General features: G+C 42.4%; 4 protein-coding genes across 4 annotated transcripts; 2 read left to right on the forward strand and 2 right to left on the reverse strand.

Annotated features, from left to right (window-relative positions):
• Positions 1-89: 89 nt before the first annotated feature.
• N7484_005303 (ankyrin repeat domain-containing protein) lies at positions 90-2,462 on the forward strand (the record flags this gene model as incomplete). The annotated part of the gene is made up of 2 exons (XM_057115723.1): positions 90-854; positions 2,259-2,462. The coding sequence occupies 2 exons, from the start codon at positions 90-92 to the stop codon at positions 2,460-2,462; spliced, it is 969 nt and encodes a 322-aa protein (XP_056975863.1).
• Positions 2,463-4,671: 2,209 nt separating this feature from the next.
• On the reverse strand, positions 4,672-5,836 carry N7484_005304 (uncharacterized protein; the record flags this gene model as incomplete). The annotated part of the gene is made up of 6 exons (XM_057115724.1): positions 4,672-4,769; positions 4,815-4,863; positions 4,936-5,088; positions 5,175-5,223; positions 5,267-5,508; positions 5,639-5,836. Coding segments are annotated over 6 exons (789 nt in total), but the record flags the coding sequence as incomplete, so codon positions are not given.
• A 1,333-nt stretch (positions 5,837-7,169) lies between these two features.
• Positions 7,170-8,631, forward strand: N7484_005305 (uncharacterized protein; the record flags this gene model as incomplete). The annotated part of the gene is made up of 4 exons (XM_057115725.1): positions 7,170-7,238; positions 7,603-7,728; positions 8,061-8,132; positions 8,491-8,631. Coding segments are annotated over 4 exons (408 nt in total), but the record flags the coding sequence as incomplete, so codon positions are not given.
• A 2,733-nt stretch (positions 8,632-11,364) lies between these two features.
• On the reverse strand, positions 11,365-12,096 carry N7484_005306 (uncharacterized protein; the record flags this gene model as incomplete). Its single annotated transcript, XM_057115726.1, has 4 exons — positions 11,365-11,545; positions 11,617-11,723; positions 11,791-11,960; positions 12,009-12,096. The coding sequence occupies 4 exons, from the start codon at positions 12,094-12,096 to the stop codon at positions 11,365-11,367; spliced, it is 546 nt and encodes a 181-aa protein (XP_056975866.1).
• Positions 12,097-12,531: the final 435 nt, after the last annotated feature.

A 12,531-nucleotide genomic window follows, 5' to 3' on the forward strand; every position in this document is an offset into this window, starting at 1 on the left:
TGTATCACTTTTACTGGATTTTGATCCATGTCTGAATACAAAGGATGTCAAGAACCGGTCTGCTATTTGGTACGCCATCGTGTTCTGCGATGCGAATCTGGTGCAAGTCCTTCTGGAACGGGGCAGCGTTAAACGCCAGATTACAAACGATTTTCACCATTCAGCCTTGCTATTGCAAGAAGAGCCCGAGAATTACCCGGCTGTTACTTCTCCATTCAGATCCCAATTCAAGAAAGACCCTACTGGAGGATGTCACTATCAGAAACCGTCTGCTCCGCCAGGCTGTACAGGCAAGCCTTCAAGATGTCATCGCGCTACTGGTTGCCCATGGCGCAGATCCCAATTCTAGAAATACAGATGGCCTGAGCCTGTTGCATCTAGCCACGAAAAACGGTGACAGGGAGGTAGTCCAACAATTGCTCGCCTATGAAGAGATCTCCATCAATGCAACGGACAGACAGTCCTGCACTGCTCTCCACATCGCAGCAGAGTATGGATGCACGTCGGTAGCCAAGTGCCTGCTGGCCAAATGCGGTATAGATTCCAACGCAAGAGACAGTTACGGTCGCACTGCCTTCCACATCGCAGCAGAATATAGCAATAAGTCGATCACAGGGCTTCTCTTAGCCTATGGTGCTGTGGATATCAATGCCCCAGATGTTAGTGGAGCAACAGCACTTTGCTTAGCTGCAGATGCGAAACACACAGCTGTAGCCTTACAGATTCTCGCAGAAGATCATGTAGACGTCAACATGGCCAGTCAAACCGACAGGACAGCTCTTCACCATGCGGCAAGAACGGGAAACATACTGACCGCATGTGTCCTTCTCGCCAATGAGGATCTAGATCCCAATGTTCGCGACAACCAGGGATGCCCCCCCCCCCCCCCCCCCGGACCTACGCTGCTTTTAATGGTAATTTACGCATGGTGGAACCCTCTGAACACGAGAGATCTCTCATAGAAATCGAAGGAATGTAGCTCCCAATTAGCTTTCTATTGGCCATGGATCAATACGAATTCAGAAAAGCTTCCTGCCACAATGGCGACTCGACCGCCGGGTGAGATGGTACTGGGATTGTATCTGGATGTGATGTCGCCAGAATAAACGCCAATTTGTCGAGGGAAGCCGTTTTTTGTCCAGCCCACCGAAGCCAGTGCCAGGCTGAGGCCTGGACGCGGAACTCGTCCTGCCAAAAATTGCAATCTCGTCCACATATATCCGAACATTTCGAGGAAGCGAGTCACAGTGCTCCTAGCACCACAGGTGTTATGCTTCGTCACCGACCGACGCGAGTTGGAGGGTGCCGTGATATTTCCGAACCGGCGAAAGTGGTTCCTGATGTTGATAATCGAACGATTACTACATCCAGCAGCATTGACCATTTGTGGGGTAGTCAGTAATTTGTTCCGATATCATGTCGTGGTATATTACTCTTTGGAGAGACGTATTGGTGCCATGTTGCGGAGACAGATCTGGATTAATGGAGGAAAACTTTGGCAAGGGCGGTGGTAGACTGCCGCGGGCGGGAGGGGGGGAAGGGGGTATGGGAGCGACTCCATCTGCTCTCTCTTGCTCACCCCGGCCCACACCGTAAGAAAAATTCACACTGTAAGACCAAATTTGACATTATTCACACTATCTATCAACACATAGGACGCGGGAAAAAAAAAACAAAAACAAAAAACCCTCTCCTGCTTCATGAGCTGCCCTCGCCGTTTCGATTTATTGCTCACTTTCCTGCGTCGGCCATGGTGGCGTGGTTGACCATCTACTTTTATACTGTCTGATCAACCGTTTTTCCTCTTATATAGCCTTTTTCTATTCCTCTCCTTAATCGAATGATTGGCATTCCGAATCCCCATTATATTAGTGCTACTGTGCTGTTTGATCTGCCTGCGTGTATTATCGCTGTAGAAGAGAGCGAGCGACCATCATACGGCATATAATAGCGCTGGAAAGCTCTGCGCGATCTGTGATAATCTTGTTATGTTGTAATACACGCTGCCGTAAACAGGCTTTGAAACATTCAGTGTCCTGGATGAAATAATATCAAACTTATGTCGCATTAAACCTGGCATGTTAACGCCTACGAATAAACCGTGTGTCATTGTCAAATCATCACTGCACTCAGACATGCTCTGCAAGGGATGGGAATGCGTATTGACTAGGACATGTGGGGCCGCCAAGACCAGATTGAGGTTGTAGATAGCGGTCCGCGCCGTTCGAATAGTACCCTGTACTCGCCCCACTCCCCAGTTCGGCGACTACAAGGCACGCATCCTAGCTATTCAAGCGTTTGGGTTGGCGAAAATTGGTGACGCCGGCTTTGGCCTCAGTGGCGATCCACCAAGTCCCACCATGCCTCTCTTTCCTCTCACATTCTGGAACTCCCTCTGTGAAGGGCTGAAGCAAGAATTGATTGAATCTAGCCATGCCTCGAACTGTTTACCGAATGCGTGAAGAAAGGATAACGTACTCAACTACCGGACCAGTACTACCACTGAGACGGCAGCCCTGTATTCCATACAAAATTCCAAATTTTATTCCTTTATATCCCAACCACACTATGATTATTTTATTAAATATTTTTAGTCTTCAAAAACTAAATAATATATTCAGTTCAAATTTTGGTATTTTTAAGTAATGTACCCTATTATTCGTCAAAACATTATAAATTATAGCGTACGCATGTGTATTTTTTGTTATATTGGCAAATAATAGACTGAAATATCTAAGAAAATATTTATAGGTCTTAACGCATCTAGCAAAAAGAACTAATAGTGGTTGAAACATGAAGGATTAAATATCGCGATTTTGTGGGAATACAGGGCTACCGGCTCGGTGGTGGTGCCGGTTCGGTGGTTGAGTACGTTAAGGAAAACTGTGTGATGCAATATTAAGTAAGACTCCCTTATGAGTTTTCTCGCCCCAGGTAACTTGCTCCCTCACGTGAGGACGTATTGCGTGGGTCGCGTGCTTCAGAGTACTTTTACTTTCGAGGGTTCTTTGGGTTGGTGCTTCCTCATTGATGGTGATCTCTGCGGTTGTAAAGCTTTGTTCGCCTCACTTTAATAGGCAATAGTAATGGTATAAACCCACTTTCTATCCGTTTTCCCTCACCTGCTCCCTAGGATCAGCCGCCCGACAGACCGCTGGTGTGCTTGGGCGTCAACCGTCCGCCTCTCTACCATTTATACATAATGGATACATCATGCTGCTTCCGTGGCCCTGTCGCTGGGGATCGGGTAAGGGCCTTTTTGCATTCAACCCGCAAAGGTAAACCCATCAAAACCCCCACTGACAACCAAATGCGGTGGTATATAAGCCAAGCCCCTCCCTCCTCTACTACTATTACTTTTGTATCAACCCATCCACCATGTCCGCTAGGGAAGAGCTGGAATCCTACTTCCCCGAAGATCCCACCGTCCCGTCCCTCGCTCTAATCGCATCCAATAAAGCATAGATCACACTCCCATACTCCACCGGAGGCAGCGACAACCCCACTGCCCTCCTCGGCTCTAGCTATTACCCATCAAAGCTAGAAAGCACCAACGCGCGGGCTCTATTCGATGCTAAAACCGCCTAGTCGGATAGCAGTTTAAAAGAAAGCGTGCGCTTTCGCATTAAGAATAGGGCGCGCTCGACGTTCTATAAAGCTATTACGTCGAATTCGTATACCACGGCCAAACATTTAAGTATTTTAGGTTATGCCCGGGCTAGGGGGATTTTGTGGGTGCGAGTACGAGCGGGCGGTATAATAGCGATGTTTCGGGTAATATATATATCTATCTTACCCCCTCACCCCGCTTCCCTTTTACTTATTACTTAGATAGAAGTAGCTAGTGGTTTATTCTAATGATAGTAGGATATAAAAGTATCTATTTAGGCCTCGATCTAGACTAGGATAGTTTATATTAATAAACCACGGTTTTCGCTAGATGCGTTAGCCGATACGCGTAGATCCCGCTTAAACCTATTATACTTTTCTGAAATATATAGCGACTACTACGTGGCTAGTCTATACCTCGGCGTAGACGTAGGGGTCCTTATATCTACTATAGCCCACGCTAATATTAAGTTAAAAAGCCTCGACGTTAAAGCTAACCTATATATGCTATGGTGGGATATTAAAGCTAATTATTATAGCTAGAGCGAGTCGTTAAATTTCTGGTCCTAGATCTAGGTGACTAGGTTTAATATATTAGCTAGGGAGAATATAGCTAGTACGTTGCTATAGAGTCCGCCATAAGAGTTAGTTATAAAGTATATCTAGCGAGTTATAAAATTAGAGGTAAATATTAGGGAGAAGATAGGCACGTTTAGATTAACTAGTAATTAAGTAGTAGATCTATATATATATAAGAGCCTTTGCTAGGCTAGGTTAGTTATAGAGGTTATACTATTACTATATAGCCACGTGAGAGATTATGTGGCGACGCTAAATGAGTGTACGCTATAGGTAGAATCCCGATTTATCTAGCCCTTCTTAATGGTTATATCGGAACTAGAAGGTACTACTTAAAGATAATTAGACTCTGGTATGGTAGCTTACGCTCCTTACTCGCGAGGCTAGGATTTTTAGTGATTTTATTAACCTATATTATTAGTATCTATTATATAGGATAGGGTATGGTATATATACCTCTTTTATAATTAAGTTTATGTTCCACTAAATATAAATCTTGGCTGATTTAAACCTAGCGAGGGTTTCCATAAATAGCTTTGTGGTAATATATGGTTTCTTAGCCGTTTTTAGATAATTAGGGTCTATATTATTAGTATATACTTATCTTAAATTATAGATAGACGTACCACTAAATTCGCTCTTCTTAAATTTCGTCTTACTAGTATCTAGATCTACCTATGAGAACTAAATTTCCTTATAGATGTTCTTATAATCTAGAAACGTATCTTATAAGATAGAAGTGTAAACGCTTATATTCTTATATAATAGAATATCCATTTTCCCTTTACTATAAAAGCTCTTAAGAGCTGTATACTTTATAAGCACGGTATAGGTATAAGTAGGCGTTTTAGCCACTAGAGTTAGGAATCGAAGAGCTGCTACTCGTAGGTTAGTAATGTTCTAATTATCGTTAGCTATAATAGCTCCCTTAGTATCTATACCTGATAGAATGAATAATAATATACGCTTCTTTAGCTCCTATCTACCTCTAGACTAGCTAATAGAAATGGTGGTCTTATTCTCCTTAAAGATATCCTACTAGTTCTTTTTAACCTCTATATTACCTTTAATGACTAACCTAGAGGCACTATTAGCCTCCTTCTTCTCCGCTTTTATCTTCCCCTCTTCTTTTTGCTCCTCTTCCTTCTTCCCCTCTTCCTTCTTCCTATTTCCCTTATTGTCGTTATCTCCTAGTTCTTTCTTCTTTTTTTTGGTAGGTATAGCTAAAAGTGTTTCTATCTTTCCTACCTTGGTTTTCTTACTTCTAAATAAGGGGGTGGTTAAGGCGATAGCCGCACTAGAGGGGTTAGCCCTTGTCCGCTAGTATATGATGAGATATATACTTAGCTTTGATATTCTCGAGCTAATTCCTATCCTTAACTTTAATCGAGATGATCGCGTGAAACTCTCCCCCTTCCTAGAAGCCTAAGATAAACGTATCTCTATATACCTTGTTGATCGACGAACTATTAAGGTTCTCGATTAGGATAAACTTGGTGAGTTTATGATCTATGACTATCTGATTAATTACCTTAACGCTAATTAGAAACGTGATATTGGAGTTATTGATCTTATTAGAGTTAATAAAGGCTCCTTTACTAGTTCCGTCGATTAGGTTGTTGTATTTGATAGTGAGGGCTCCGCTAATCTATCTTCTTTAGTATATAGATATCCTATTAGGCATTAAGGTAGGTATATATTTAAAGCATCTATAATCTTAGATACCTTATTAATAATACTTGACTTAAAGATAACTAACTAGGTAACACCTTCGCCCCCTAAAGGCCCTAGGAGTGCTAAAGACTCTGAGGGGGCTAAAGATGGGGGGTGGTAGTTTTCGTTATAACGGCATTATCGATATATAGCTTATATATATATGAATTAAAGCTAGAGCTAAGTCTTATAGAACTATTATAGGGAGCGAGAAAGGGCGCTATTTTATAGCGGAAATACTAATATGGTAGTATAATATAAGAGCTAAGTAGCGAGAGCTAAGTAGGTTAATATTTGATTTAGTCTTTAGCTTATATAGCATAGCTACTAGATGGGAGGAAATAATTGCCTAATATATTAACTTAGAGTTATAGTATGATAAATTCTTAGAAACCTTAGCTCTCTTTAATAACGCTATTTATTTTTATGTATTATAGTAAAGAAAATAAATAGATAGACTAGGCTAAGCTAAAGGATTAGTAAGGGCTAACCTACTATATGTGGTGGACTAAATCGAGGGTCTAAATAATGTTAAATACTACCTACCCTATTGCATAAGATACTAAGGCTCCTAATGACGTATTATCTTTTAGCCTATTAATTCTATATAAAATAATTTGACTATTTTAACGACTAATAATAATAGTCTAAATAATTCGATTACTAACTAGTTTAGTTGAAATTTATGTAGGGCTAAGGGAACCGCTATACTATGTAATAATCTCACTAGTATTATACTATTTTTTTTTTTGCGTCCTACCTTTTTTTTTAAAAATATAATTCTAATAATGATACTACCTCTCTAGGGTTAGGGAGGGTCTAGGAATTTTTTATATTTAATATTAAATTAGGGTATGTAAGGGTTGGAATATTAATAGAGAGAATATCTAGTAAATAGATTTATACCTCTATCTAAGGGAGGTAGGGTAGGCGACCCTAGCGTGGGGATCTTAACCTAAGGACGTATAGGTACTAGGTTATGAGATATATAGTGGGGAAGGGTGAATACTAGGTTATAATTACGTAAGTAAATAATATATTATACTTAGAATTAGTCTTAAAGTAATTATTAGAATAGGATTTATCCTCTATCTATCTTCTTAACCTTTTCTCTTTATATCCTCATAGTAAAATAAGTGCCTAAACTACCCTATATAATGATTTAATGCGCCTTAGCTCTAGGTAGGTTGCTCCCTAATATAAGAGTTAAGCTAATATCCTATAGGTTTAATTCCTATACTTAGTAGCTATAAGTTAATGATATAGTTATTAAGGAAAATAAAATACCTCTAACTAATAACGATCTTAGGAAAAAATTAACTCCTAGCTTTGATATAGTTAGCTAGTAGGTAACCTTTACCTCTAAGTTTATTGACTATATTAGCGACCTTACTAAGGCGTTAAATATCAGCGGTATTATATTCTCTCTTCTATTCCGCTTAAAGAGGGCTAACTAAACTAGGGGCCCTAGAAATTAAATACTAGGGAGTAGGGGGCGTAAAGGCGTCTAGAGGTATATCTCTTTTACGATCGCTTCACGACCTATATATACTAATAGAAATAGCCTACCTTAACTTCTCTAAAGTTAAGGAAAGCGATATTAGCTACTTTATTTAAGTTAAGGTAGTTAACTAGTAGCTTATCGCCGATGATGCTACTAAATTTAATATTATTTCTAATATCACCATTACTGACTAGTAGCGCTTTACTAAGGTCTATAGGGATAGCTATATCTCTAGCTTCCTTAAGGGTAGTGAGTTTAATGCTCTTCTTTCTATTAAACTAAACGATATAGAGAGCGCCATGAATATTAAGGGAGCGCTATTAGTTAAACTATCCTAGGCTGGTTTAGGCGTTACTAGATTGGCTAAGGGGGGGGGTTTAATAAGAATAATTAAACTAAGATCTTAGAGACGTCTATTATATATGCTTCCTCTTACTATATATTAGTTTATATACTTATGGTCACTAATAGAGTATCCTAGTCTAGCGGCGGTGAGATCTAGGATAAAACGTCTATTATAAAAGGATAGACGATCGAAAGTATAGCTAAAGCGGCCTTTACCTTTCTAGATTAAGTCCGTAAGACTCTATAGAGGACACACGCCGTCCTTACTAAATATTCAGCCTTATAATTATATTAACTCCTATTGAATAAGGGTAGTCCGCTCGACTATAAGAATATAGGTATCTATATAAACGCTCTACTAGAAAGTTATCTTAATTATAAGGTGATCTAGAAGATAATTAGAATAAGTATACTACTCCTCTCTATCTAACGTATCTAGAGCTAATTAGGTAGTAAGCGCTGACTATAGCTAGGGGAAATCGATCCTAACTATCTCTATAACTATAAAGGATACTATAACGGAGATTAAATCGATAAAGGAAGAGTTTAAGTCAATCTCGCACTAAACGTAGGATGGATAGGACCTATTTAGCCATATCCTAGATACCCTATATGATGGCAGTCTAGTTAGGCTGGTAAAAGCCAAGCGCGATTATCGATTACAGATGATTTAGATCGTGAAAGAGGTATTTACCTTATTAATAGATATAGATACTGATGCTGTGGTACTGACTCTTTAGGTTAACGCCGTTACACAAGATCCCAAGCTTGCCACTAACCCTAATCGTGTCGGGATATATCTGAGCCCGTTACTTTTCCGTCAACTCCTTCCGGTCTATTCCTATCTAGAGATCCCTACCCGGAGGCAAATGCAATACTAATACGGCCATAGATCCCAGGACCTCGACCGACAGATAGAGAGGTTCGACGCGAAAAGGAACGTATATCGTCACTAGAGAAGAATGTGGAAGACTTGAAACACGATGTTGTCGTATTGAAGTAACGCAACCTGAATTTCATTTCAGTTTAATCATCTCAATTACTGCATAAGATAGACCAAAACGTAATCACAAAGCCCGTAATTCATCTAGATATATAATATTTTATAGAAAAATTAGGAGACCACAGTCATTACCTCGCAGTAGAGAAGCTATGCGGGAGAGGGTACCGCGCCGTCTTCCTCTGAGGACGTTTTCGCAAGTTCTGCCCTATATGTCACAGAAACACTTCTACTTCGTGGAAGTCTAACCTCAAATATACACCAAAACACCATTGTCTGATGTTAGTTTCGATATACAACCGTCACGGCAAGCATCCTCTTTTCGTATTACGAAACCAGTTATTAACAAATTCCAGGTGACAAAATATTCGCGGGGAGCGTTTTGGACATCCTTGTGAGGCAAAACCTCCGCACATGGGCGAATCGGACAACATGGCCTTCCGCGGCCTAATCGCCGTGTGCGTTGTTAAGCTATCCTCGTGGTGCTCGACTTCGGAATTGTTGTGATGCCTCCGCCAAGTCCACTACAGAATCCACCGTTTTGGTTTGCGAGGCGTGATCTAACTGACCTCTCCTCTCTGCCCGAACACCTCTCCTTAATATAACTCGACTATTTATATTTGAAATAATGCTGCACTCAACATCGCGGTTACAAAAAGAACCGTATACGCGGCACAAACAAAATGTTCGTGTTAAAGGATGTTCCAGGGAAGGGACAAGGTCTTATTTGACACGCGGTTTGTCTGCGAAGAAGCTGTCATCCGGATCCCTCATAGTCACGACCAACTGGGCAGTAAAAAGCTACAGAGATACATCAGCGAGCAGGTTGATGCGCTCACTAAACAAAGCGACTGGCATTCCTCTCTCTTCACAATATCTATCCTTACACCGATCCCGTTGAACAATATATCGGGATCATCCGACAAACGCCTTCTCAATTGAGGACGACGAGACCAGCGGAGCAGTTTTCCTCAAAGCAACCCGCATCAACCATGCCTGAGATAACAACCGCCAGAAAAGTTGGAACGAGAATATCACGCGGCATACAATCCAGGTGCTGCGAGATATCGACGAAGGTGAAGAATCCCACAATTTATTATCTAGCGGCACACAACGGCTGGCAAGCCCGACAGGGGGCGATACGAGGAACATTCAAGTTTCCATGCTCCTGTTGTGTTTGCTCGTTGGGACCCAAGGAAATAAAAAACGAATGATAAGACACTGGAAGAGATTGATCATCTGAATCATCTCGTCGGTCAGCGTGGCCTTGAGGAGATGGTATCATCGCCTCTCGGAACCCTGCGGTACCTTGACCGAGAGATTCATCTATATGATTTGACTGGTTGGGATACCCCGGGCTTGTCCAGGGTGTATATGGATGCTGCGGTTGCTATTGTGCATGGTGGTGTGGCACGAGCGAAGTGGTCACTGATCCGGAGCTAATTGACTTGAGATTCTCGCAGGTCTTTCCGTGAACCAGTCGGCCCGACATTACGTACCATACTAAAGGTGGCGTAAACGATGGAACCGTGCAACAAGACACCCCTGTTATCAACCCGGCAAATAGACTTCAGGATGCGCTGTGTAGGTGAGGTCGTCACGACGGTGGCAGTAATCAGGGCAAGCATAACACAGGGTCCACAGTACTAGACGGGGTGGTATCAATTGTGTATCCCAAAGAAAGGCTTCAGAAGGCCAATCGAGCGGAGGAGATTCTTGGAACAGTCGCTTGGAACCCAATTGAGGAGAACGATAGAAGCGAGATGCGCATATGGAGAGGGCACTAGACCTCTTGGCTACGGAGTAATATAAGTCAAATTATCTTTGCAACATAGTGGAAAGTAATTGAACTATGCGCGAGAAAATCAAGCAGCACAAATAGCATAAAAAAAGCCAAAGGGTATTCGCGTCCTCCAGGAACATCCTCATTTGGCTTGTTTTCAGTGCATTCAGTGAGAATGATATTCAACCTTTCGAATGGAGCAAGCACCTGAACCACGGTATTTGGTGCAATGGGAAATGGTGTTGCATCGTATTCTTTGAATTCGACTACCCAGCCGTCAACAGTCCTAAGGTCCAATTGAGCTCGTGGGGCTCCTTAGCAATCTCGCGCAAAGTCCTCAGTGATTGTAGAACTTGAACCTTCCAGGCCTTTTGGAGATACTCGACTGGGACCTGCTGAGTTGGCCCGTGGCGGATTAGGGAATAATTGGGTGACGCAGTGCATGGGGTGTGCGAGACTGAATTGTGTCTCGACCTTGTAAATGTATTCATCGTAAGGGACCTACCAATCTGAAACAGATCGTGCATGGATTGCTCATCATTGGATACTTGGTGTGGAGCCCCGTGGAGTTCTGTTTAAGCCCTCTTACGCCCAGGGAGTATTGACTAGTACCTTGGGTAGCTAGCTAGCATTTCTGCTAGAGCCCAACACAACAGAGCTTACAGGAAAAATCGCAGTTAGATGTGGCTTCGTACGATATACGTTTCCTTCCAAACCTAGCACATTCTCAATTAGAGCTAGTGGCCATTTTGGAAAATGATAACTAATTCCTTCATCGTATCTTATCACGCCAACCGTGCATATTCGTTTTATTCCTATACAGACTACTACTCAATTTCGATGTTGGCCACATTTCTCACTGAAAATAAGTTTTTTGATAGTTCCGCTCGGGGTTCCAAGCTTCTCGATAGACTGGACAACGTCCATGCCTTCAAGAACGCTCCCGAAGACGACATGTTTGCCATCTAACCACCCAGCCTTTAAGGTGTAGATAGAGAAGTATGAACCGTTGCTGAATGTTAATGCAATATTAGGATTCTGTCACCAATGTAGCTCGGACGTTCCAGTGTTTATGCAACGTACGTGTTAAGCCCGGCGTTAGCCATAGGCAGGATACCGGGCCCTGTGTGCTTCAGAGTGAAGTTCTCATCGGGGAACTTCTCGCCGTAGATGGACTTGCCACTAGTACCCTGAAAGGTTTTTCCCAGCCATTAGGTCACACGGCTTCTGGAGTGAGCTTGGGGGTAAGAAACTTACGTTGCCGCGGATGAAGTCACCACCCTGTAGCATAAAGTTGGGGATGACACGAAGGATTTTACTGCGAGCGTAGCCGAAACCCTTCTCGCCAGTGCAGAGAGCACGGGAGTTCTCAGCAGTTTGAGGAATGGCGTCGCTGCGCAGCTCCATAACAATCCGACCAAGCGGTACTGTGGATATTAGCATGAGACTATGACGCGGAAGCAGAAACAACCCACCGCCGTTGGCATTGATATCGAAGAAAACCCCGCCGGGTGATCCGCGCCTAAGTATAGTGCCGCTCCACTTGCGCTTCCGGCATAGCATCAGTTGCAACGCAATGATTTACGGGTAGTTTAGATAAGGTTTGCAGATTACCGGCTAACCTAATAAATGGAATCGTCGAAAAGAGTCTTATTTTCTTTGCGAACGCTCTAGTACCTCCCAAAATAGCTAAGGAATCAGAGCGCGAAAGGGTTTTTTGAGCCACAGAATTTCCGTACATGCTAGTACTGACCGACCCGATCCGATTTACCGTACCGAAACATACGGAGGAGGGGATAGTCGCTGAATCAGCCATCCTTTACTGATAAAATACCGCGTCTTAGCTTCTACCAAGGGTGTAAATGTAAAGTATAAGGGGGTATAGTACGGTTATGGACGAAACAGGAAAAGAAAGAAGAGGGAAGATTAACAATGCTTCACCGGCCAAGGCAGTGGAGCCTGCCTTAGTCTTCGCTGAAGTATCGCAGCGGTTTCAAA

Source organism: Penicillium longicatenatum (genome assembly GCF_028827895.1).
Source record: "Penicillium longicatenatum strain IBT 33135 chromosome Unknown contig_2_segment0_segment0, whole genome shotgun sequence".
In the NCBI taxonomy this organism is placed as follows: Eukaryota; Fungi; Ascomycota; class Eurotiomycetes; order Eurotiales; family Aspergillaceae; genus Penicillium; species Penicillium longicatenatum.